The 26,711-nt window shown below is 42.5% G+C and overlaps 1 protein-coding gene across 1 annotated transcript in view; it reads left to right on the plus strand.

Moving 5' to 3' along the window:
• LOC310810515 (CUB and sushi domain-containing protein 3-like) overlaps positions 1-26,711 on the plus strand; it is a gene marked incomplete at both ends in the record, with an annotated part of 91,006 nt that overhangs the window by 49,887 nt on the left and 14,408 nt on the right. Inside the window, 27 exons of the mRNA XM_083678305.1 lie at positions 268-384; positions 5,552-5,665; positions 5,922-6,017; positions 6,299-6,502; positions 9,659-9,783; positions 9,955-10,051; positions 10,317-10,421; positions 11,024-11,142; positions 11,783-11,852; positions 12,894-13,010; positions 13,250-13,459; positions 13,788-13,976; positions 14,429-14,606; positions 15,525-15,670; positions 16,123-16,203; positions 16,594-16,707; positions 18,049-18,237; positions 18,596-18,754; positions 19,838-20,026; positions 20,695-20,880; positions 21,108-21,302; positions 21,603-21,776; positions 22,131-22,304; positions 22,751-22,924; positions 23,305-23,490; positions 23,852-24,025; positions 26,023-26,205. Of these exons, the coding sequence (XP_083534431.1) occupies positions 268-384; positions 5,552-5,665; positions 5,922-6,017; positions 6,299-6,502; positions 9,659-9,783; positions 9,955-10,051; positions 10,317-10,421; positions 11,024-11,142; positions 11,783-11,852; positions 12,894-13,010; positions 13,250-13,459; positions 13,788-13,976; positions 14,429-14,606; positions 15,525-15,670; positions 16,123-16,203; positions 16,594-16,707; positions 18,049-18,237; positions 18,596-18,754; positions 19,838-20,026; positions 20,695-20,880; positions 21,108-21,302; positions 21,603-21,776; positions 22,131-22,304; positions 22,751-22,924; positions 23,305-23,490; positions 23,852-24,025; positions 26,023-26,205 (4,065 nt within the window). The remainder of the gene's footprint in view (positions 1-267; positions 385-5,551; positions 5,666-5,921; positions 6,018-6,298; positions 6,503-9,658; positions 9,784-9,954; positions 10,052-10,316; positions 10,422-11,023; positions 11,143-11,782; positions 11,853-12,893; positions 13,011-13,249; positions 13,460-13,787; positions 13,977-14,428; positions 14,607-15,524; positions 15,671-16,122; positions 16,204-16,593; positions 16,708-18,048; positions 18,238-18,595; positions 18,755-19,837; positions 20,027-20,694; positions 20,881-21,107; positions 21,303-21,602; positions 21,777-22,130; positions 22,305-22,750; positions 22,925-23,304; positions 23,491-23,851; positions 24,026-26,022; positions 26,206-26,711) is intronic.

Genomic DNA, 26,711 nt, shown 5'->3' on the forward strand with positions numbered 1-26,711 from the left:
CCCTTAAACAACTCACCTTCCATCCTTTCTTTGAAAATGTCCCAGATGTTTCTCTTAAATGTCAAGCTTTCTGTAGACTCTCCGCAACAAATGTTAGTCAGCAGTTAAGTGGTCAAAATGAGAATTTTGTCACCTCCTATTTTCAGTTTATTTTGCTTACCTATGCAGTTGTGCCAGTTAGAATGGATTTGCTGATTCGTTTTACTGCTGTATTTCCCTAGGTATTGTAACCTGGATGTCATTTTGACATTCTATTTGCTTTCTCAGCCCCATGCGGAGGTCGGTCTACCGGATCAGAGGGGACTGTGCTGTCCCCAAACTACCCACATAATTATACCAAGGGTCAGACGTGTGTCTATGACATCTTTGTCCCAGGGGACTTTGGTAAGCATTCCATACACACCGTCCATGGTTTTTCACCATCTTGCAGGAACAGCAGACAAGGCCTCTCAGCTGTAGCTGTAGATAACTACATTGCTGTGTGAAACAGATTTGTTTGTGTTTTCTCCAGAGGAGGTGGATTTAAAAGGAATAGAAGCTCATCCTTAGCTACAGTGCAGTGTGTTAGAATAGAACTCACTTCAAATGACCAACCAGAAAACACTTGATAATTTTCCCATAGGACTTTGAGAGTAGTGTAGTTTAATAATATGTTGTTATTGATATTTCAAGATTTACTCCCACATATTGTCAGGTTAATGTAGTTCCACAGATCTATTTTCTGCACAGTGATGTATTCCAAATACCATAATACAGCACAGTATGTACAATACAGTATACACATGTTCCCATGGGAAGTCCTGCATTTCCCCACTGACGTCTCTGTTGTAGCAAGATATGTAGCAAGGTATGTCAAGGCATGACTGCTGTCATCATCAAAAGAAGGAGAGCCAAGCAAGGGTCAGGGTAAACAAAAAATTATTTTGTTTAAATGAAAAATGCTCAATAGCTAGTGGACGAGAAGGTCAAACACAAAATGCAGCAATGAATAAATAGAGCAAACAAACACACTCTCAGTTGACACAGTGCATGATACAGTGTACATAATTCAACAGTACAGCAGTATGTCTATACCATGATGCACTCCTCCTCGATGGAAATATTCCATTTGTGAAGCCGTGAAGTGATATATTTTCTCAGAGGTATTTTTTCCAGAGCTCCACGCTTACAGTACTTTAATTAATCTGCAGTTTGATAAGCTTGCTTGACAGTTAAGATTCTGTAGTGCCATTTTCAGCTGCTCAGGAAGTTAAACAATCCACACATTTTCATAAAAATTGCATTTTCTTCAGCCTAAACTGTTGGGGCCTTTGAGAAACATTCCTCCCTAGGGTAAGATCTCCTCATTTCTATGGAATATAAGTAGTGATGTACAGTACAGTACCATTGATAGTTGAATGCAGACAGAGTGTACATTGTTCATATCCAGAGACATTTCGAACTGGATACACTGGCAGAGAAAGGTCAGCATAAAATATCATCTCTTAAGTTCAGGTCCACTGAGAGGGATAACAGAATGTAAACAATGTTTTATATGAATTGTTTTTGCAGCACATACTGTATGTGTAATAGTATACATCTAAAATACTGCTTAAGTCAGTGTATGCTAACAGAGTATTTAACATGACTGAACTGTGTCTATGGTGTCTTTCTCTTAATACACTCTCAAAAGTCATGTACTACACTTGATACACTATCACAAGTTCATAGTATTACACAGTCTGCACTCTACCGTGGTTCCTTGGTCCAGCCTAGGTAGAATACAAAAAGCCACACATGTCTGCTGCTTGCTCCCAAAATAGACAGTTGTTCTTACTTGGGCTTTTGTATTCATTTTTGACCAATCTTCCACCACCAGGATGATATGTATGCACTTTGCATTGTTAATTTCTTTTAAACTGCATGAATATCATTAAGGTACAGCGTCTCAGTTGCCCTTTAATGTTTAATTATTCTGTCAAAAATAATGTTTCTAGTCATATTTCAAACAGTAGCCTTTCTGCTTTTAGGGATGAATTATCCGTAGCAGCCAACCTTTGCCTTGGGCACAGCTTGTAAACACATGGATATACTGCCCCTCTGGAATTTACTTTTTGTTGTTTACAGGAAGTCCAGTAACTAGAGTAACTTTTTTGTTTTGAAATAGAAAATCCTTGAGCTATTATTACAGACTGTAACGTAACGTGTCCAGCCACTTTATTCATGTTTATGAAAAGCTTTTCTCTTTGTGGAAGATGACATTTCTGCAGTGCAAAACTTCTACCTTTTGAAAGATAAAGATAGACTTAATGAAACCTTCATATAAGGTCAACCTCGTACTTTAGGTGCTTTGAAAATCATGAATAGAAAATGTCAGAACCTTTAAGCAACTCTTTACATATGACGTTATAAATTATGTTTGAAGCATCTACTGTATGTGGGCCTTATAACTGGTTTATTAAGGCTCTATTAAGCATTTATAAGATAGGCTTTACATTGCTCAAAGTCTAACAAAGTCCTTGAAAGGCTCTCTCACAATCGTTACATTGAGATCATGATGAGCCATGCCATTTAAACGTCAGATTTTATAGGTACAACATGTTGTCATCCTTCCATCTGCGGGCTCTTTATGACTCCAGCATATGTCCATAACATTAGCAATAACACATGCATAATGGTTGGTGTCAGAGAAGAGCACTAACGGTTTGCGGTAATAAATCTCAGCCAGTAACAAGTTAAGAAAGTAAAGTGGCGCCGAGGAAGAGGAGGTGATTAAAAAAAAGACCTGACCCTGGGGCTCACTGTTGATTCTGATGCTGATGTTCAGTGAAGAGTGAGATTGTGCCTGAGGCTTTCTGGTGCATGACTACAACCTCCCACGCACAATCACACACAGTCTGATTGCTCCCTCTAGAGTCTAGTCAATGAGAATCTCCAAACCTAATACATGGCAGGATCTCTGGGCCGGTCTGCCTTTTGTGTTTTTAAACTGGGTAGCAAAAGTATCGGCCGGATAGTGTTCCTACTGTACTGTACTGTAAGCCGCTCACTCACACAGGAGGCGTGGAGGAGCTTAGGAGCTCAGTAGACTCAACAACAGCATAACAGACCAGGCACTCCACCAAGTCACGAACACAAAAGCAGCAGGAAATTCCGTTTTGATTTGTTTGGCACTAAACAACATCCTCGTGACAAGGGAACATTTTCTCTGTGCAAAAACATTTTAAAAATCTAGTCACGAACTGACAAGATAGGAGTACAATCTAAAAGCCTATGTTAAAAGTTGAACATATTTAGCCAATATGTTGCTTCCACACGGCTTCCTCAGCTGAAGCACAGTTCCTCCCAAGATGCTGCCTAATGGCCTCTGAAGCTCATGCCAAAGTGCAGGCATTCGTCCTGCCAAGAGGGTGATGCAATTTCACTGTGATAATGGAACATTAAAAAAATATGTGACTGTGGTTCTTTTTATGATCCCTCAGGTTTTCCGTAAATGAGTCTTCTCATTGCTTGCACTATGAGACTGATTTGATTGCCTGCAACATGTGATTAATTAAAATGAATAACCCCTGAGTGCAGTCAGATGAGTATCTTGCCAGAGACCACAGAAAACTGTTACAATCACAATGCATTTGAAATTCATTCAAAATGAATATGTTTCAGAGGGAAATTAGATTATGATCACTTGTGATTATGATCATCAGTAATTATGTCTGGACTTTTACGTTCCAAATGAATATGGACTAAATTAACACCGCAAAATCGTGATTATCTCAATGACAAAAAGGGTAACTGGTTTGGAGAGACTTAAATGCTCAACAAATTCATGGTGAATATCACAGTACAGTATGTACCTAAACAATATAGTAGAGCCGTCCACCTCTCTTCTGTGTATGTCATCAACACTGAGAATTAGGGAATATTTCACTGAAGGGTAGCGCCTACACTGAAACACACTGTTGTGTGACCGCGACTTTTCTCTGGAACTGTATCTTATGTTATGTACATATTGTACTGTATGCCTGCAAAGCAATACCACTACCTCCAGCTGGGGGACAAAAGATTCATCATCCTGTTGAATAAATTAGGTAACACGTTTACAATGATTTATTGACTTAATAGCTGGACGTGATTACAGCAGAGAAGCAGATTGGCGTAATGCATGAATAGCTTTGGATTAGAGAGAGCAATGAGCTCTGTGGAATCCGCAGTATGAGGTGGCAGCGCAACAAACTCTGCATAATACTGTATGCTAATGCTACAACAGTGAGTTCCCCTCAGGAGACAAGGCCTTTTTATTCAGACTGTAGCTTGGTAGGCGAGCCATATGGCCTGGTACAGTACTGCGTGAGTATAGGCTGTGACCTTGTTAAAGTCTCCTCCTGGCTGTCACTGTTCTTTTGCTGTTGGTTTTCAATCTGTTTCATGTCGCTACGCAAATACAAGTGTGTCACCTTTATTATAAAAAGAAATAATAAAAAAAAATACATCGAAATTGTAATGTGCACCTTCTCAAAATGTTTTTACATCTGGCAATCAGTCGCACAGCTAGCTACAGTACCGTAGGTGTGCCAGGACTCCAAACGAGGCATTAAAAGGAGAGGACAGCCTCCTCTGCATTATTCATATGCAGAAGGACAAACATATGTTGCAATTTCTGTCTTTAACACCTTTCAGATGTGGTGTTCTAGCCTTGAGGCATATCTAACTCTGTGGCTCCAGGCTGAAATGGTTTTCAGCTACATTAGCAGTGCACCGAACAGTGGCCTCCTCTTTATATGGCCTATTAATAGTTTACCTGAGTGTTTGTTTATTTCCATCTATTTAATTTCTGTCACCATGGTGCTGCAGATACAAGATATTTTTTTCTCTGTATGTGTGTTCACTGGATAGAAGATAAAATACTTTCATGCAACCTGGCCTCATTGTTGTGTAATACTGTAGTTATTTATAGTTTAGTTGAAACACGCTTGTCAAAGGGAAAGAAGGTGCCATCTCAGACTAAGCTCCCTACTGTATGGCATTTATTCCTACATCTTCATCACTAGGAGCTGAGAGTGCTTAGTTTTCCCATGATGCCTGCCTGGGCACTAGAGGATGAGATTGGGCCTGTTATCTCTCCCAGTGACTCTGCATATCACAAACCCACTGGTCCACATGGCTGTGTACATTCAGAGAAGTGGATGAGCAGATAACATTGATATACGTAAATACATAATGTAATGGGAAACTGTTAATTGAAGAATGTTCATGCAAGGATATGGTTGATATATATTTTCTCTTCCATTTATTGTTATAGCTTCTGCAGTTACACTTCTAATGTTTCTCAATTCGTCAGAGCTGCCGCTTGAGAAGGGTCTTTTCAGATGCTCATTACATCTTCATATTGAGATGCTACTTTGAATTGTGATACAGTACATTGAACATTAAGATATTGAAATGAGGGTTAAAGACAACTCATTTAATAATCTTGGCTATATTCCAACATTTGGAGGAACAAACATAGTAGATGGTATACTGTGTGGTATGGTGTTTTCTGATGCGTTTTCTTCTTATCATTCTCTCTCTCTAGTGCTCTTTGGGCAGTTTGTGGTGTTCCAAACCTTGGTCAGTGATGTTGTGGATATCTATGACGGGCCCTCTCCGGAGTCTTCTCTTCTCTCCTCTATATATGGTTCGCACTCAGGTACAGTACATCACTTTTACTTATTCATAATTTTTCATAATTAATGGTTACATTTTTTAAGTCCCCTACCCAACACTGTTCATAATCTACAGTATTTGCCACTTCATATGTCACATAATGACACGGCAATATGTTCTCTCACTTTTACTTGGTCATACCATATGTACAATATTAATTGTAATCCTTCATGATGATAAACAAATGTATTTGAGGAGCCGCATGAGAAAAAACGAACTATTCTTTTTTCCCTTTTCAGGAGAGACTCTGCCGTTAAGTTCTGGAAACAAAATCACTATCAGGTTCACAACAATGGGGCCACAGACAGCCAAAGGATTTCACTTTGTATATCAAGGTACGTTTTTATCAAATATCTCTACACTCAACTGGAAATCTGTTCAAGAGACTGACTCGTTGTAACGGCATAATATCTTGGCATTGAGCGTATCGGCTGGCTAAAAAGCACTACATCTTGGAAGCAGGTAGATTTATCACTGCCTATTGAAAGGCCCATTCACCAGTGTTCTATGACTGTGGCAAAGCAGAGCAGAGAGGCGGGCAGACAAGTGGATTGACTGATGATCTCAGAGGATATTCTTGTTGCTTCACCATTCCCTTTCTTTTCTCTCTCCCCAGCTGTCCCTAGGACCAGCGCGTCACAGTGCAACTCAGTCCCTGAGCCCAGGTTTGGGAAGAGGATAGGGAACGACTTTGGCATTGGCACCGTTGTGGTGTTTGAATGCAATCCAGGCTACACTCTGCATGGCTCCACCGCCATCAGGTGTGAGGCTGTCCCTAACACGCTGGCCCAGTGGAACGGCACTGTGCCTACATGTGTTGGTAAGTGGAGAGCTCCAAACACACACACCCACGCACGCACGCGCACACACACACACACACACACACTCTGGGGGAATGAGGTACAGATACTACAGAGATGATGGAGGGATTCAATGAAGTCAGAGAGTCATGAAATGGCCCTCATGTGACCTGGGAGGTTATGGGTTCAGAAGCGTTCACTTTATGAAGAGCGAGAGGGAATTGTTGGATGCTGCGATTTAAAAGAGGTATTTATAATGATTCTATATTTGGTCCTCATGTGAACTGGGAGGTTATGGTTTCAGAAGTGTTCGCTTCACTAAAAACGAGAGGTCACTTTTGGATACTGCCATTTAAAACAAGCATTTATAATGATTCTAGCTTTGGCTGGTTTCCGAATAAACCTCCCCACACAGGCAGTGCACAACAATGGATATGGGGTGTTTGGCAGTCTCAACACAACAATATGCTCAATTACTCAAAACGTTTTTTGGAGAATGAAGGATGAGTTCTGTTTTTACACCTGTGTAGAGAGGTTTTTTTTTTTTCTCTTTCCTTCTCACCCGCTGTATCTCTGGGTCACGTAATGATTGTTTTACTTCAGTTCCACAATGCTCTTGAATTACAATGGGCTTCGTTGTTTAGCTAGCAGGTACAACGTTCAATCATGAGTTCATTAGCTGTCTACTCTTGGATAAAAGACAACATGTTTTAATAGATATTTGCCCATAGAGTAAAAAAGTAAATGGAACGGAACCGAGAGATGTGTTTGTTCTGAGACCGTTGAGTGTTTATTGTTCCATTCTAGAACTTTCTCCTTCTCAGACCTGTCTTCACACTGTAAATATGATGTATTACCGCAGCAGGAGATGGTGGGGAGCATCCATCCTGATGTATGACTTTCATGGTCTCTAATCATGCTTGACCAATTAGATTAACTTTTATCTCATGAGACTCTGAGGAGTCATTACGTTCCAGACTAATTTCCCACGGAATGTTTCTGTTGCATGGTGCAAAGCAATGAGGGGGTGGTCTCACAGTGGTGGAACCAAGCACATTTGATCCCTTCTTGTTATTTATGCATATATAATACATGTACATCTTTTGATATATTTTCCACAGGCTACTCTAGGTATAGCAAGTGGCCATCAAATCATACAGTATATGTAAATTGCTCCTCCTACCCACTGATAACATTTACCCTCTATGTTCTTCACCGATTTGTACATGTCAGTTATTCAGTGATATAAATGTTAATCGATCCTTATTTTTAAGCGCGTGGAAGGGTGCTTCAGTGATTATTGGAGAGTTGGATGATTACGGTGTGTGTATCGCAGGAGACAGACATAATTTATCCTTCAACATTACACTACGCTGGGAAGGATGAAATATGAAGACTGAAGTGGTTTGGTGTGATTCTCAATCTCAGAGCATGTGCGTGGGAGTGTGGATATCACCTGTAAAATATTGATGAGTTTGAAATTGCAGTGAACTAGATTTTTTTCCCGTGCCACAGCATGTTTAACTTCACACTTTGGACTAACCTTTCTTTGACAGAGAACATCAGAACCAACAGTGTATGTGAAGACAGGATATCCTTGCTGTGTTTAACATCCAGAGATGCTTGTTTATTGACATTATGAGTGAGTCATTGGGAAGGTGTTGAATACAATACTGTTGCTTGCCAACCTTCAACTAGACAGAAGTGCTTAACCAAGAGGTCTGTTGGGAAGAGAAACAATATCATTGTTCCTCCCTCTGCAGGAAATGACATTTAGATTCCAAGAACATTTTGAGGACGTGTTTCATTGAAGTGTGAAGAGTGGATGTCAAATGTAATGGTTATTATTCTCACCCTATTCAGTTTAGTTATTTCTTTATTTTTACCTGTCATGAAATAAACGTTGAAAAGCACAAGTCTGATATTTCTATCACTGTCGACAACGCAGCAACTCATCTAAAAGGCAGCTGCGACAAAAGACATTTAATTCTGTTCTTTCATAGTACCGTTTTTTTCCTTTTTTAATCAATCAGTGACTGATTGATTTGACTTGTTGTTTATGAATGTGTTGTGTTATACCCATTATAACAGAGTCATGTTGCCAGCGTTTCGGTGGTCTATTGAATCAGTAGTAAGTCATGTGTTGTGGTGTGGGCTTAATGATGTCTTTGCCTTGCAATATGTTAGGTCTCTCGGAGTCTGCTGATACTGTAGACATGAGGTACTTGACGCCATTGGACTTGAAGGAGAACGTCAGTAGTCAGTCAGGGTCTGGCATCCATGTGAATGAATAGGTGGAGATGGCTGTAAAGTATGCGATTTGTGGGTTCAGTTAGGCACAGTGTCATAGGTGAAGGGGAAAGGGAGAGCATCATAAGGGCCATGGTCAAAGCATAAGGAGAGGAAGGGCAGAAAAGAGTGTGCTAAGCACTGTGCAACAAATGCCCTGTGAAGCCGTTGACTACCAATGAAGTTAGATGGAGAGGCACGTACAAAAGGCATTCATCCTAGAAATCTAGAAAATAGTTACATTAGGGAAATAGGGTGGTGTTACAGTAGTTTCATACTAAATACAACTGTGCCATTTTTAGTAACTTTTTGCTCTTCCCCCAAGTGTTAGTTCTGCTGGTGGAAACATAACATACGTCTTCTCAAATCCTAACTCTCGGGGGTGAATCCCCAGGGAAGCCATCGGCCAGCCTTAGGCATTGTACGTTAGTAGTCTTTGTAATGGGGATTCAACATAATAGAAGTGTGCAACACAACTAAACAGTCTGGACAGGTTTGCATGATGGATGACTCTATTTGCTCTTTACAGTATGCAGTTGAACATTTTGTTCTAAGACAATGGCTAAACTAAAGTATGCATTGCTGCATATTCTATTAACACAGAGAGGTCTGTGTGGAATGGTTATCATATCTAGTAAGATTACTTCCACAGTATTTTATGTTGCTCATTTATTATGGAATTTAAGTGGGATGTTTCTCATAACACTCTCTTTCTTGTGTTACCCCCTGCCTGCCTCCTCTGCTGTGTGCTGTGTGTATGTGTGCGCGTGTATGTGTGTGTGTGTGTGTGTGTGTGTGTGTGTGTGTGTGTGTGTGTGTGTGTGTGTGTGTGTGTGTGCGCCTCACTTTGCTCTGTATGGCCTCTGTCATGTCTTGTCTCTTGGCAGTTCCCTGTGGAGGGGTGATGACGGCGCGCAAGGGGACCATCCTATCTCCAGGATACCCAGAACCCTATGCCAACTATTTGAATTGCGTGTGGAAGGTCTCAGTGCCAGAGGGAGCAGGAATCCAAGTGAGAGAACAGCTTGAAACCTTACGAATGTACTGCTTGATAGTTTAATGGGTTGGAGGATTAAACTTTAATGAAATTGTTACATTTGGCTCAATTATGAATGAGGCACCTCTGCACAGTTATTTTTGATACTGATTTCTCTCTGATTCCTTTTGTTTTTCATGTCTTCAGATCCAGGTCGTAACTTTTGCCACAGAGCACAACTGGGACTCTCTGGATTTCTTTGATGGGGTTGACGCCAACGCTCCAAGACTTGGCAGCTATTCAGGTAAAACTGGGAATTTTTGAAGCACATGTCATTGAAGCGATGTCTGAACACTCAACAGAGGCAGAGATGGATAAGACAGGGTTGGATGGCATTTGGCATGGCCTTTGAGAGGCCAGAGCAGTCCTCAGAATATCTGAAGAAAGGCACGGTTTTAGGAAAGTAAAAAGCCAAGGGCCTTGTAGGTTTAAACCCTACTCTATTAGTAGTATGCTCTGGTAGGCATGACGGAACTATGGTTGATTCTATTTCGTGGAACTTGTTTTAGGTACGACCATCCCACAGCTCCTGAACAGCACATCTAACAACCTGTTCCTGACATTCCAGTCGGACATCAGTGTGTCGGCAGCAGGATTCCATCTAGAGTACACAGGTATGGTGAGATGCCCTGCCTGCTCCTCATTCCCTCATCCTCTCTCATTCTCTGTCATTCTCTCTCTATCTCTCTCTCTCTCTCTCTCTCTCTCTTTCTCTCTCTCTCTCTATCTCCCTCTCCCTCCCCCCCTCTCTCTATCTCTCTCTTTCTCTCTCTCACCCTCCCCCCTTCTCTCTCTCTATCTCTCTCCCTCCCCCCTCTCTCTCTTTCCTTCTCTTTCTCTCTCTCACCCCCCCTCCCCCTCTCTCTCCCTCTCCCTCCCCCCTCTCTCTCTTTCCCTATCTTTCTCTCTCTCACCCCCCCTCCCCCTCTCTCTCTCTCTGTCTCACTCTCAGTGGGTGCCTCTAATCTATGTCACTACTCTACCACAGCTTCCCACCACTTGCCTCAGCATGACAACGAGAAGGAACATGAATACACTCACTCCCGTAGTGTGACGACCTACAGTACAGAATATCGATTTTGAAAGTGTTAGTGTTTAATAGATAACGATTACATCCCGAATGTGCATATTTTGAATGGTTGTGTGGGTGTTTATGGTTTTTATGTGCAGAGGAATGATTGCTATTGGCACTTCTGTGTTTTGACTCTGTCCTAAGCAATAGGTTTGGATTCGTGCCCAGAACCTCAGCCCCCCAACAATGGCCTGAAAGTGGGCGACCGCTATACAGTGGGCGATATGGTATCATTCCAGTGCGACCAAGGCTACTCTTTGCAGGTGGGAGACCAACTAAATCATGCTGTTATGATGGATGAATCATATCCCCATGCCTATAGGGTTTTGGTATGCCAGGAATACCCTTAAGGTGAAAGCAGAAGCATACTTCACTGCCTCATACTGTATGTAGTAGGCTAACCTTTCTCCAATACTCCTCTCAGAAGATAGATAGCCATGCCTTTTTAGCTGGAGGACATTGCAAAACTTTGGGGCGAGGCTTGTGTATAGAAGCTGAACTAATCCACTCGGGTACCTTACACCTAGCCTATGTTGTTCAGCTCCTCAGTTCAAAACACAACAAGCATCCTGTATTTCTATGGACACACACACACTCTAGGTAATATTATATGAGCTAAACACCATAGCAGTAGAGTTCCTTCACCTCCAGTGAACACCATCAAACATTCACAGGCAGTAGAGACCTTGAGAATGGGGTTTGAGAGCCAAAGATACAAACATGAATCCATAAACCTGAACGATTATGCCACTGGAATTCATTTGAATAGATCCTTTTAGAAGAGGTTCTGTTGAGTCAGTTGTAGGCGTAGAGTCAGGGGTATGCTTTTATGCTCTTTGTTTCATTCCTACAGTTCTATCTGATTCAGAGTTGTGTTGTATTGTATTGTATTTTTCCATCCAGGGTAATGCATACATAACATGTATGCCTGGACCTGTCAGAAGATGGAATTACCCTGTACCTCTGTGTTTAGGTAATGTATATTCATACATTTACAGTATACAGTATATGAGTCGAGAGTTTATAGAAAAACAATAGTATATCATATTATTTATGTATTGAGGAAAGCAGGGTTTAGCTGTGGATATTATTTTCCTCCTCTGCAAGTTGCCAAATCAAAGAGGGCTTTGCTCTTCAGCATTGTTTGTTTTGATTTTGATAAAGTATCCCTGATGCGTGTAGCCTGCTTTCCCTGGTTGCCCAACTGCTGATTGCCAGTATGATATCTAGGATTACCGGGTGGTACCTCTGTGGCTCGGCACTGTGTGTTCCCTAGCAGTAGCTTTACACTTTAATGCAGGAAGAAAACCTGGCTTATCCACATGCCTCCTATTGGACACATGTGCTCTCCTTTGTTAACTCATCACCATTTAGCTCCAGACTGAATTGGTTTTTTTGTGGATAAACTGACATTAAAGCGCTAGCCTGGGTGCTCATTCATCCATACGTGTTTTCATTTCACACAATAAGGTCAAGAGTTTCAAACCATGAACACAATTGAATCCCACAGCAGTTTCTTAAGTGTCTGAAGATACAGAGCCAACACTGGCTATGTTTCCGACACTTAGCACAGAAATGGCCTGTCAGATAGAAGTGGGGCTGAGCTTTGTATGTATTCCACTGCTGGCGGTAATTGTATTACACGTGGGTATTTACATAAGAGAAGTATTTGGCTCTTTAGAGGGAAATGAGTTTCACCTTCACAGCAGTAGAATAGGCTTATTGAGATGCTTTTACTTTAAGGAAGTGTCATTGGGGAGCAGGAAACCCACTGATCAGATTCACTGCTGTGCAAATGGTGTGATTGAATATTGACTTCTCAATTTATTTCAGTCTGGATAACATAGTTTGTGACCTGTCAATTGAAGCACCCTTGTGAACAATACAAATGCACACACATTTGCACACACACACACACACACACACACACACACACACACACACACACACACACACACACACACACACAGTTCTCCTGGTAAAGTAACAAGTTCTCCTTGGCTGATCTTCATAGCTCAGTGTGGCGGCTCCATGACAGACTTCAATGGAGTGATCCTGAGCCCAGGCTTCCCAGGGAATTACCAGAGCAGCCTGGACTGCAGCTGGATAGTCCAACTCCCTGTTGGCTTTGGTCTGTAGGCTACTGTACCCCTCAAGTCTGTTGTTGTTGTTGTTGTTGTACTGTACTGAAGTTGTTGCCCTGCTTTTCATCGTCATTCACAGTGTCATAGAACTACCTGTTCAAGTCAGAGAGGAGAAAATAGAGAAAATTCTGTAGACTCAAGGCAAAACATGATGTGTGTGAATATTTGTAAAGAAATCGACCTAGGGCTGTATTTTTATTCTTGCCAACGTCTCTTTGTATTGTAGGAATTCTCCTTCAGTTTCTAAACTTCTCCACTGAAGCTGTGCATGACTACCTTGAGGTTCGCAGTGGGAGTCTAGAGACGGGCACAGTGATCGATAGGTTCAGCGGATCTGTTGTGCCTGACTCACTGTTCAGCACCACCCATGAGACAAGCCTCTTTTTCCATAGCGACTACTCTCAGAACAAACCAGGCTTCCATATCATCTATGAGGGTGAGCAGAACGTTTTGTAACCAGTTCAGCTCTTAAGATAACAACAACAGTTTTTGTAGATTCATTAAGTATCACTGAGTTTTGTCTTGTACTGTAAGAGGGCACACAATTGTGGGTACAAACACAAATTTTTTGGAACAGTTAAGATGATGTTTGTGTGTACTGTATGTGTTAGCGTTCTACACTTTTTTGACTAGCCTACTTTTCAGAGTTTGTGTTTTTTCTGAGGTTCTGTTTTTTTCAGTAGGTTTTGTTCTCTAAGGGATTCATCTACAATTGTGTGGGCTTCTAACCATTAAGACACATTTCTGTTGCTGTTGATTATCAGCATACGAGCTGCAGAGGTGTCCTGACCCTCGACCTTTCCGTAACGGCATCGTAATTGGCCGAGACTTCAGCGTGGGCCTGACCATCTCATTTGAGTGTCTACCTGGATACACCCTACTGGGAGAAGCCTCACTGACCTGTCTGCACGGCATCAGTCGCAACTGGAACTATCCCATACCACGCTGTGAAGGTGACTGGCTGCTCATGTTTAATGTTCAATGTTTCATGTTTAATGATCTCATCTCTGGGAATGGAATTAGTTTTGGTTCCCTTCACACAGTCATGGAATGTGGTGTTGTGTGTAGCGTGGGCGGTGTCTCCTACTGTATATTGTCTACAGCACTACACCATCTGAGGCAACAGGCCTGCTTTGAATCTCCGGTTCAAAGTCAAACTTTATAGTCACTTCTAATAGGTTATGACAAGGGAATTTAACACCATGTACTCAGGTTCACTTTGCCAAATAACAATGACAATGAATTTTACTTTATGGAGTTACCTGTGCAGTGATCCCAAAATGTACAGGGCCATAACAAAATAATGTGTGGTTATGGTTGGCTTATCAACAGATAGCCACAGGAGCAAGTTTTATCACCAGTGGTATATCAACAGCTGACGTTTTTATTCTGCTCTGGTCTGTAGCACTGTGCGGTGGGAACATCACGTCCATGAACGGGACCATCTACTCACCAGGACATCCAGCGGATTACCCCAACTTCCAGGACTGTCTGTGGAACATCAGGGTTTCTCCAGGGAATGGCATCTACATCAACTTTACTCTTCTCAACACGGAACCTATCTATGACTACATTACTGTCTGGTAAGTAATTAAGTACACAAGTACAGTACATACTGTAGCGGCCTTTGTTGCAGGTGCAGTATAAGTTTGTTCTCCTCAGATCTGATTGACATGTTAGATAACCTTTGTCTGCAAGGACATTATACTAAATGGATTTTGATGTTGAGAAAGAGGATTATCTCTACACATCTATAAGTGAAGAAGCAAATTGTTTTGGCAAGCCAACTAGACTCCAACAGAAGTCTTCCTGTGAAGCCGATCCCTGTTGCAGATGCCTTTCTGTCTCTGTAAGCCGGAGGCAGACCTGATTCCTTCCTCTAGGGAGCAGGCAGAGGGAAATGCCTTGCAGCACGGCGGCGTTGACGTCAAGGTTTCGAAATGAAACTGTGCAGAGCAGCATAAACAATCTATCCCTTGATAGCTACGTCCCATTTTCCTACAATTTGCTGATGACTCTAAAATGAAATGCTAATACGCCATTTTAAAAGGGTACAAAAGGCAGTCAGTGGCACGTTGAGCATACCGTACCGCACTTCGGGAAATATGCATCTAAATGATGGGTAAATGTTTTGTCAAATACGTCTATTGAATATTCGGCTGAAAAAGCTGTCTTATTTGTGGCCCCTTTTATCCTTTCCCGCTGAAACATGTTCAGTGTTGGGAGGACAAGTGCACATTAAGCAACCCCGTCCCTAATATGTTTAACGTTCACAGTCAACAAATGAATCTGCAGCACTCACACTGTCATTAGTGGTAGTGCTTCTCTGTGGGCCACAGCAGTCAGCGGCACCAACAATAGCTTTACCAATAATGGCCGTCCTATTAGGGGTCTCCGGTGGGAAATTGCTTATCATAGACAATCATTAGGACCGGTGCTGTTGCCTGACCTCATTCAATTCTTATTTTAACACAATATGTCGTCTTCTCTGTGTGTGTCAGGGATGGCCCAGACCAAGGCTCACCCCAGATTGGACAGTTCAGCGGGAACTCGGCCCAGGAAGCAGTCTCCACCACAGCCAATCAAATCCTCATTAAGTTCCACAGCGATTTCAGCACCAGTGGCTTCTTTGTGCTTAGTTACCATGGTGAATACCCTTCTAAGACCTCTAAGTGCTCTCTAGCTGTAACAACCCTTATTAATTTGATGCCAGAGCCTCTTGACTAGTGGGAATATAAGGCTAGGAGAGCAGAACCATGTATCTTGGCTCTTGTTTTTCCTAGTTAGTTTTATTGGCTTTATTGGTCTATTTCATTTGTGTATTTCCTAGCTGCTACATGTTATTATGTAATGATAAATTAACACGGCCATTTACGGTATTAAAAACTGATTTGAAAATTAGATGAATAAAACATATTTGATCTCTGTTGAATTACCGTTCACTTTTGATGATCATGGCTCATGCTAGCTGACAATTTAGAAGCGACAGTAAAATGGATGTCTTCCGGTTTGATGAGCAGAAAAAAAAGAATAATGCAATGCAAGTATAGCCAACAGCTAAGCTCTTGTGTTGATATCCATGTTTATCTTACTTTACAGCTTACCAACTCAGAATCTGTCAGTCTCCTCCAGCTGTTGCCAATGCAGACATCCTCACAGATGACGAGGAGTTTGAAATAGGTTCATCAGATTTATTTATTTACCTATTCATTTGTTTGTGTGATGGGTTGGATGACTGGTGATTTATTCATTCATCTACTCTCCGTTTTGATATGACACTTGCGTGTTCACTTAATTAAACAAATACACAGAAGTTGTTTTCCAAGTGATTAGCGCTAAGCTAAGATCACACGCTCAGTGGCGGAGATCTCTCTCTCTCTCTCTCTCTCTCTGTGATCACGTACTTCATTTGAGCATCTCCGTCGAAGTCCATCTTCATTAGCTAATGTGTTGATTGCTATTGTGTTCTTCAGTGATGCCTATTACTAACCAAATGGCTGTGTGTGTGTGTGTGTGTGTGTGCGTGTGCGCGCTCGCGTGTGTGTGTGTGTGTGTGTAATGACTCAACAGGGGACATCATCAGGTATCGATGTGTGCCAGGCTTCACCCTGGTGGGGAGTGAGATCTTGACCTGCAGGCTGGGAGAGAGGCTGCAGATGGATGGGCCTCCTCCACTCTGCCAAGGTTAGTCTCAACTGGCCGGTCTCCTACTCAAATCATGTACCTATACACACAGACACAGACACACACACACACACACACACATACGCACGCACGCACGCACGCACGCACGCACGCACACACACACACACACACACACACACACCAATTGCGTGTCCTGGTGGACGCTTTTGGCTGTGTGGTTGCCCGAACATCGCTGGATCGAATTGTGCTTTGGTAAAACAATATTCGCTAATTATTGTTGCTAATGCTAATGTTTGCTAATGTTAATACCTTCCCCTGACAACTTACCCTCACATAGCGTACCTTCAGTTTTTTTCAGTGTCGTCCAAAATTGTCCAAAAGACATGTACAGTACACAGTAGGTACACAATTTAATTAGGAAACTGTGTTGCTCTCAACACTCATTTGATGCATGATTTCATCGAGTTTTAGAATGATTTTATCCAGTTTTAGGATGCAGTATTTCTCCCAGTCTGAAGACCACACTGGAAATCATAAGTGTGATACGTCTATGTTTTATATTACCTCAAAATATATGTATATATGTCAAATCAATCTCATTTCCAGGGCTATATCCAAGGCTGCTGTTGCCTGGTCCCTGGTCTATATAGTGTATATTATGTGCATTAGCCAACTAATGACATTTATTATCATGTCATGGGGTCTATAATGGCGGGACAATGATTGTCATAATGGTCGTCGGCTAAAGAACGTAGTATAAATCTGGACCGAGGCTAGGGCCAATACTTTAGTCCATGAATTAAATATCAGTCTCAGATACGATTTGTCATCACCTACCTTACATTACTTCTACTTTTTCTTTGATGTATGTTGAAACGTTCTGCTGCCCTTTTTGCCCTGAACATTTGTTGGCATTAACCTTTTTATTGTGTCGTATTTCTCCACTAAAGGCCCTGGAGAGAGTACTTTTATCAGAACAAAAATGCGAAAAAACAGTCATTATTTCAGACATGCCAGCCTCCAGGAAAAATGGAGGGCTGAGAGCTGATATACAAGTATCATTTTACCATAAAAAAGTTAGCTGTCTCTCATTTTTTCCATTGGGTTATTATTTGATAGATTGATATCAGGGGAACAGGCAACAACACTGAATCACTACCATGGCCCCGAGGTGCAATACCTGTCCCAGGGAAATGTAATTGTTTTGTCCTGTGTTATTATTTCACTGTAATTTCGACAGCCATACTGTAGTCACAGTGGAACCATTTCTGTATTCCCCCCCCCCTCCTTCTCTCCCTCGCGCTCTAATTTTCTCTCTCTCTCTCTGTCTCTCTCTCTCTCTCTCTCTCTCTCTCTCTCTCTCTCTCTGTGTCCTCACAGTGCAATGTCCTGCCCATGAAGTGCGTTTTGATTCGACCGGGGTGATCCTGAGCCCGGGGTACCCAGACAGCTACCCCAACCTGCAGATGTGTTCCTGGCTCATCAATGTAGAGAAGGGATACAACATCACCCTCCATTTTGAGCTCTTCCAGTCTGAGAAGGAGTTTGACATCCTGGAAATATTTGATGGTGGGTTTTTATTCCTAACGCAATTAATCATGTCTCGCAGCAGATCATTTTCAAATTATCCTGTGATTACGTGTGATGACAGATTTATCTGTCACATATAATTAACCTGTAAGTAATTAATCATTATGCTCTAAAGTCAGACATTGTCAGTCAGACATTATTCCATGCACCCCTCCAAGGATCTAATCTCTATTTTCATAAACTGTCTCAAAGTTAATAATTGGCAGCTTATGAAGTATTAACAGTATAACCCATTTATAAAAATTGTACAAAAGTGTTACACTGGGTTCTAATAGCAGTACACACCTTGTGTCCCCTGTGTTTCTGTGTGTGTGTGTGTGTGTGTGTGTGTATGAAGGGCCCAACATTTACAGCCAGAGCCTGGCGTCCCTGAGCGGTGACATAGCCACGCCCTTCAGCCTGACGACCACCGGCCACCAGCTCCTGCTGCGCTGGTCCTCTGACCACGGCACCAACAGGAAGGGTTTCCACCTCAGATATGTGGGTGAGTATCAAAGTATGTATCTGTTAATAATCATATTCTTCAGTGACATGTTAATCATCTATCACATTGATTAGGATGTTTAACAAAATAGTGTCAACAAATAGCAAGGAACTAAGTATTCTTGTCTAAAGCTGTCCTTCAGGCCACCCTCATTGCCCACAGTATGTATCTGAATAGTCTCGTGGGGCCTTTCAGAAATGTCCCCGTGTGGAGGCTTATTGACTTTCAGCTCCTATAGACTGATGGGGAAGGACATGCACGCACAGGAAATCTGCATATCGTTATCCATCTTCCAAATCTATCGTCAACATCTCCCAGACACAAAATGAGTCAGTAGATTCCAGAGGCTTGCCGATTAGCTGTCTGCATAAGCTATAAAGATTTATTTAGATTTATAGAGAGCGCAGTTTCCACCTTCATTCTGAGCCACCCACCTACCCAAACTCATGATTTGTCTGTAGAGGTGTCTCTCTGTAGAAGATTTTTTTTATCCCTTCGCTCCCTAACTTCTCAAATGCCAGATCTATTATTTCCAGACGTACTGCATTAGCTGGTATGGAGGCTCGAGACGAGTATTTGAATGTCTATTTAGTCTATTTTATTAAATGTAATTTGAAGAAAAGAGGTCTAAGAAACAAATAACTGTCGGCAATATCAGGATGCACACATGCTGTGTTTGTTAAATCAATTTGAATATGTATCTGCCTATAGGCCAGTGAGAAATGGTAATAACTTTATTTTTTCTACTAATCTAATGTTCATGTCTTAAAGTGCTAGCACTGTGCTATCTACAGCCTAGCACAGTGCTAAGTAGATGTGACATTCCTCAGGCCTTCTTCCTCATTATCTCATAAATCTTATGTATTTTACATACTGTAGAGTTTCAGTGAATAATAATTTAGCGTGTCTTTTTAGAGGTTGGCATCACTAATGCCTCTTTCTCTCTTATCCTCTCCTGTCCTCTCCTGTCCTCTGCCCCTCTCCTCTCCTCTCCTCTCCTCCCCTCTACCCCCCCCCTTTCTCTCCTCTCCTCCTCTCCTTCTCTCCTCCTCCTCCTCCTCCTCCTCCTCCTCCTCCTCCTCCTCCTCACCATAGCCATGTACTGCAGTACTCCAGATTCCCCCCAGCACGGCTTCGTTGTTAGCCAGACTGGAGGACATCTTAATAGCATTGTCCGCTGGGCTTGTGAACGGGGCTACAGGCTTATCGGAAAGGGCATGGCTGTCTGTAAGAAGACCCCCTATGGTTATTATTCCTGGGACACGCCAGTTCCTGCATGTCAAGGTAAGATCATGCGCACTGGCAGCATTTTATTCCTCCTTCGCTTCCCTTGTTCAATGCTCCTCCACCAGGCCGCCAGCCAGCCCCAACGTGACAGCCAGGCACGGTTCAACTACCTCATACCTATCAAGTGGAACTAACAGAAATCAATCCCATTATTTTGTCAATTCCCACTCCCTCAAATTACTTTCGCTAGCTACTTATTAGCATTCGGTGTTGGTACCATTGTTGTGCTTCATTCACCTAATTGGATTCTTTGTTAGCCTTGCAACTGCTCATTCAGATAGTTGTCAAGCTTTTAGTAAGGCTGTTCTGAAGCGTCACAAATTGAACATCACTGTGTTGACCACACGTTCAGTGGTTGTAGGAGAGGACAGGAGAGGATAGTTTCTCTCCTGTTAAAAAAATAAATAATAATAATAATAATAATCATTTTTCCTTCTTCTAGCATTGTGACTGCCAATGGCCCCTGGTCCGAGCATTGATTACTTTTTCTTATGATGACTGATGGATAGATGCTTCACTCACTTAAACAAATGTACTTGTTGTAAGTCGCTTTGGATAAAGGCGTCCGCTAAATGCCATCAATGTAAATGTAGAACTGGAGAAGCCTGTGTGCGTGTTAGTACATGTGTGTGATGGCCAGGTGTTTGTCTTCCCGGGGCCTCCAGCTGTGTCGTGTGGAGTACCCACTGCACCAGCGAATGGAGGTGTGCTGGCTGCTGATTACTCTGTTGGCACACGTGTGACCTACTTTTGCAACAATGGCTACCGGCTCTCCTCCAAGGAGCTGACAACCACAGTCTGCCAAGCTGATGGCACATGGAGCAACCACAACAAAATACCCCGCTGCACAGGTATACAGGAGATAGAGAAGCCTTGTGGTACATGCCGGAGTGCCTCTCTGGAAAGAGAGATTAAACAAATTATTTTGTGAATTGGCATAAATGTTTCCAAACCACAGGCTTTGTGTAAAAGCAGATTAATGCCCAACATATAGAAGCGTAAACAATAGAATTGGGTCTACATTCACATGTTAATGTGTGGTTTATTTTATATTCCTGTTCTGTTATCTATCCTCCAGTCGTGGTTTGTCCCAGTCTCAGCTCCTTCTCTCTTGACCATGGGAAGTGGAGGATTGTCAACGGTTCCCATTATGAGTACAGAACCAAGGTTATCTTCAGCTGTAACCCTGGATACTACCGGCTCGGGCCAGCCCACATCCAGTGTATGGCCAATGGGGTGTGGAGTTGGCGGAACGAGAGGCCTCGATGCAAGAGTGAGTGTCAATATAATAAGGTCTTCAACCTTGTTGCTTTGTTGTCTTCAAGCTTTCTATGTTGACTCATAGGACCTATTGTGCTGCATGTAAGAAATCAGAATGTTGAGAGCTGTCGTAATGGTTGAAATTAAAGATGTTGGACAAAAGGTAATGCTATCATTATACGCCTGAGAGGAAGTATGGGTCATTCTTTATTGCATGAGGGTCACAAGGTATGGTGTAAATTACTTGCACTGTCATTGACACAAAAACGTAAGCCAACTTCTGCTTTCCTCTCTGCTGCCTCTCGTATTGCAGTCATTTCGTGTGGAGAGCTGCCCAATCCTCCTAATGGGAAGAAAATTGGAACACAGACTACCTTTGGAGCATCGGCCATTTTCAGCTGCAATCCTGGATACATTCTGGTTGGCTCAACTGTTCGGGAGTGTCTGCTATCTGGGCTGTGGAGTGGCATGGAGAGTCAGTGCCTTGGTAAGTAATTCTAAAAGTCTATCGTTTACACAATGACTTTCTGGATTTCCTCCGCAGGAGACCTAGAATTCTTATTTCCGAGATCTCCCTTCCTCACATTTCAAGTGCAGTAATAATGAATCACTTTGCTGCTTTTGAAACATGGGATAGAATTAAGTAAATCACTGTCACATTAATTCAGTTGCAATTTCCTATATTTAAGTGGCAAGAGATTTCTCCACTGAAGGAGATTTTTTGAACCTAAAGGTAATACGATTACGTGCATGAGAGTATCAGACACATTTTAGGAAATTATAGTTTGCCTCCCTCCTCTTCCCTGCCTTGGATGACAGTAACTGTGTGTTCTCTCCCCAGCTGGGCACTGTGGAGTTCCGGAACACATAGTTAACGGGCAGGTGATTGGAGAGAACTTTGGCTACAGAGACACTGTGGTGTACCAGTGCAACCCAGGCTTCCGCCTCATAGGCTCTTCTGTCAGGATCTGTCAGCAAGACCACAACTGGTCTGGACAGCTTCCGTCTTGTATCTGTAAGTGTTCACCTCTCCCCAGCCAGCCAGTGTGTGTGTGTGTGTGTGTGTGTGTGTGTGTGTGTGTGTGTGTGTGTGTGTGTGTGTGTGTGTGTGTGTGTGTGTGTGTGTGTGTGTGTGTGTGTGTGTGTGTGTGTGTGTGTATGTGTGTGTGTGTGTGTGTGTGTGTGTGTGTGTGTGTGTGTGTGTGTGTGTGCGCATGTGTATATGAATAACTGAATAAGTAAACTGATGCATACTGCTGATATGTTTTCCAACGTGTAGTTTGCCTATTGACAAATTGAGATATCTTGTTTACCCTTTCCTATGAAGATAATTGGATCATATTTTGGATCAGATTCATATTTCCCTAGGTGTTCCTGGGTTAATAGTATGATAATGACATTCATATGATATGCAGCACTCATATTTATCGAGTCCCTCTCTCCTTCTCCTTAAATGAGCAGCCATAACATGCGGCCACCCAGGCAGCCCTATCTACGGCCGCACCACAGGGGATGGATTCAACTATAATGACGTCGTTAGCTTCTCCTGCAACAAAGGCTACCTCCTAGAGGGTCCGTCTCGGGGCCAGTGTCAGGCCAGCCGCCAGTGGAGTCAACAGCCGCCAACATGCAGAGGTGGGCACCAACATCTGAGGCCGTTAAATGTGCCTATCTGTGACAATACCTTTGTCCTATTTTCATTTTCGGCTGAAATATTTTAAGCATTGTTGATAGTTGAAATGCCTAATAATAACAGGAGTACATCTAGCAGTCTATTCATAGGATAAACAAGCAGCAGCCTCTGATCAGGTCAGTTTAGCATCTATTATTAACTGGCAATTGAGCAGAATGACAGATCACAGTTTGAAAATTTGCCACTCAGCCAAGCGCAAAATATGTGCTTCCAGCTTCTATGAGAGAATAGTTATTAGATCTGTGGTGATAAGAATTGCTGCGACAAGTTCATTAGGGAAATGATCACTATATTATGACTGTGTTTTATTCTTTTCATCTAGTGGTCAACTGCACTGATCCCGGCATCCCAGCCAACTCAATCAGGGAGAGTAAGATTGAACATGGCAACTTTACTTTCGGCAGTGTGGTGTTTTACGACTGCAATCCGGGCTATTACCTCTTTGGCTCGTCTGTGCTCACTTGCCAACCGGTTGGGCACTGGGACAAGCCATTACCAGAATGCATTGGTATGTTGGCTGTATTTTCTATAACCTTGCCAAGTCCTCTAGCCTTCCTCAGCTTGAATTGTAAGGGTTTCTTATTTGTGACAGTGAGACTAAATGATGTACCACTGGTAATAACGCAACTGCTATTTGTTGGTTCACGGCGATGTTGAATCAAATTCAGGAATAAGAATTCAGCACGATTGACGTCTACAGTACCTGGTACCATAGTGCCCAGCTAGTTGTGTTATAATGAATCCTAAAGAACCAGCAAGTCATTCATAGACTTTGTGCAATTACCATTTCACAATGTAATTCCTATGTAAATCCCTGCTGATCCCTGTCTGTAGAGTGATATCAAGCTCTACCAATCTGTCTGTTACAGAGGTTGAATGTGGCCACCCTGGCTCTCCTCCCCAAGGGGTTCTGACTGGAGATAAGTTCACATTTGGCTCGACAGTGCAGTACGCCTGCACGGGGGAGCGGGAGCTCATGGGGGAGTCTTCACTCACCTGTCAGCTCAATGGCCACTGGAGCGCACCTCTCCCCCACTGCTCAGGTAAGGATGGCACACCTGGACCAGACTGCCAGACTGCCACCAGACTGTAATTAATCATTGAGTTGAGGAGATTCATCAGTTTATAGATACAACTAGTATCTTTATGAGTTGATTATGGATTAGAATAACCTTGAATTGACGCTGACATTGGATTTGACGATAACCATAATGATAAAGACATTATCCAAATGAGGATTTGTACCCATATAGTACCTTCCTCAAACCTGTGACCTTAAACTCACTTGCTTTATTCTGCTCTGATCTGTCTGTGCTTGATTGCGTTGCCTGCTCTTTAAACCTCCCCACAGCCAAGACATTTCATCTTATCTCTGTGATTATGAGGAGTGTGTATACTCAGTTGATTTTTCTGATGCAGAAAAGTGTGTGTAAGCAAAGCGGTTTGGCAGTGGGGAGTTTCTCAGACACTCTCATGTGCCTTTGGAAGCTTACCCAGATCTTTCCCAGCATCACTATTTCAGTGATTAGAATCTTAGTTTTGCAGGATGTTTTTGGAGCATTATTTTTGACTACCTTTTCTTAAAGTTCACCTGATAACTGCTGGTAAATTTAGGAATGCATTGAGATGTTGCATTATCTGCAATTCATTTTGGGTTTTGTTCATTTCTTCTGTCTTGGGAAAAACATTTTGTCAACTTTTTATGAGGATGAATATAGGTTTCTAACCCCAGATAAGTGTGTATTAAGCAGTCTCCCAGTCCATTAATATACATGTTGTTCAGTATGGAATACTGTAGATCTACTGTATACTATTGTGTATTAAGACATTATTTCTATGTCAGGCACACACTTACTAGGTAATCAGAAAGGAAGGCCCTAACCAACTTCTCTCCTGCATTTCTCCATGTTGCATAACTGGCTTGAAAGCCTTATTATCTCTTCCCAAAATGAACCAGTGAACGGACATTAATTCAGATTCACACCTAATCTACCAGTGTCTCAATTAGTGAGATTGTCACAGCACATGGTGAGCCTGGCTGCTCACCTTAGCAGGGAAGACTAATGAAGTGCTGGCAGCCGCTCTGAGTCACACACTCTCTCTCACACACACACACACACACACACACACACACACACACACACACACACACACACACACACACACACACACACACCTCCAACTGTGAGACATTGACCTGAAATCCAGCCCAGACTCAGACGTGTGGGTAGGGGATTTGAGTTCGTGCAGCAGGGCTCTTTGTAAACAACTCAGATTTTACAGTAGGTGATCCCTTGGCTTGGCCTGCCCACTGTGGTACAGATACCACTGTGCGGTATGCTCAGTGGTACAGTACAGCACACATAGTGAATGATTCAGAATGGAGAAAGCCCAAATTGACCTCATAAAAAGAAATTCAGACTCGCCCTCTCTCTCTCATTCATTTTTGAGAGAGAGAGAGAGGGAGACAGATAGACAGAGAGAGAGACAGACAGACAGAGAGGGGGACAGACAGAGAGAGACAGCAGGATTTGTGGGTGTAGCAGCGGCGTTGTGCTATGAAGAGATGCTCCCTGTGTATAGGGTAGGCTCCTGACTCCTAGTCTTCCTGGCTTGCTATTCACAATATGAAATGTTCAGAAGATGTTCTCGCTCATCCTCCCAGCTCCTGTGCCTTATTTAAGGAAACTTGGCCCACTTTTACTGACTGTAGTATAAGCCTTTAAATATAGCAGAAATTCTTCTCTGTTCATTTTTATGCGAAGACAGGGTGACGCTGCTACAATATAATCGTAACCCAGGAAAAGCTGTATTTCTTATAGGATATAAGCTCACTGATCATATCAATTACCTCTTAAAGCACACCTGGTTGGTTTTAATGGTGTTCTTTATTGTCAGTATGTTGCCATGGCTTAGTAGAGGTGAATGGCAGAGAGACAACATGGTCATTGTTGCAATGTGTTTTACTGCTGGTTCTGAGCAAAGAACTAAACGGTCGAGTCTTGTCGTCTGCCAATGTCTCTCTTTATGTCCCTGGTAGGTGAGTCTGCAGGCACCTGTGGGGACCCGGGTACACCTGCCCATGCAAGCAGAGAGGCAAGCAATTTCAAGCTGCGCAGTAAAATACGCTTCACCTGCGCCGTGGGCCACACGCTGTATGGCTCAGCCGAGAGGATCTGCTTCCCCAACGGAACCTGGTCCGGGAGGCAGCCGTTCTGCAAACGTGAGGGCAATCCTTAAACAAAAATGTCATTTTGCAACAAGGCGACGTGGCATGAATACTGAGCGCTTCTGAAGAAGCGCGTGGCTTCCATACCCACACACCCACACGCACATGATGGATATATACAATTTGCTATTGTGTGATACGGTTTGTGATATTGGTAGCTTCCAGAGTCTTGCCCAAAAAAAACATTCTTTTTTTTGGAGACCTAAAGCCAAGCTCTTTTTGGAAGTGATAAATGAATCATTCCAGATGTTAAATATTGTATCATACGCCAGCACTGTGTGATGCATAAATTGCCTCAGGGTCAACCGGAAATTGCAGAGACTCTCTGACAGACTTGCCTTTTTGGTTATAGTCTCAGACTCACAGCTTGACACAATGTCCATGTCATTTTTAATATGACAGGGTACTGCAATCCAGCCTAGCAGTTGAACTGATTTAAAGATTGTTAGCTATCTAGCTACCCCACAAGGCTGGATTGACTCATGCCTGAAATCTTTTTT

Source organism: Argentina silus (genome assembly GCF_951799395.1).
Source record: "Argentina silus genome assembly, chromosome: 10".
Lineage (NCBI taxonomy): Eukaryota > Metazoa > Chordata > Actinopteri > Argentiniformes > Argentinidae > Argentina > Argentina silus.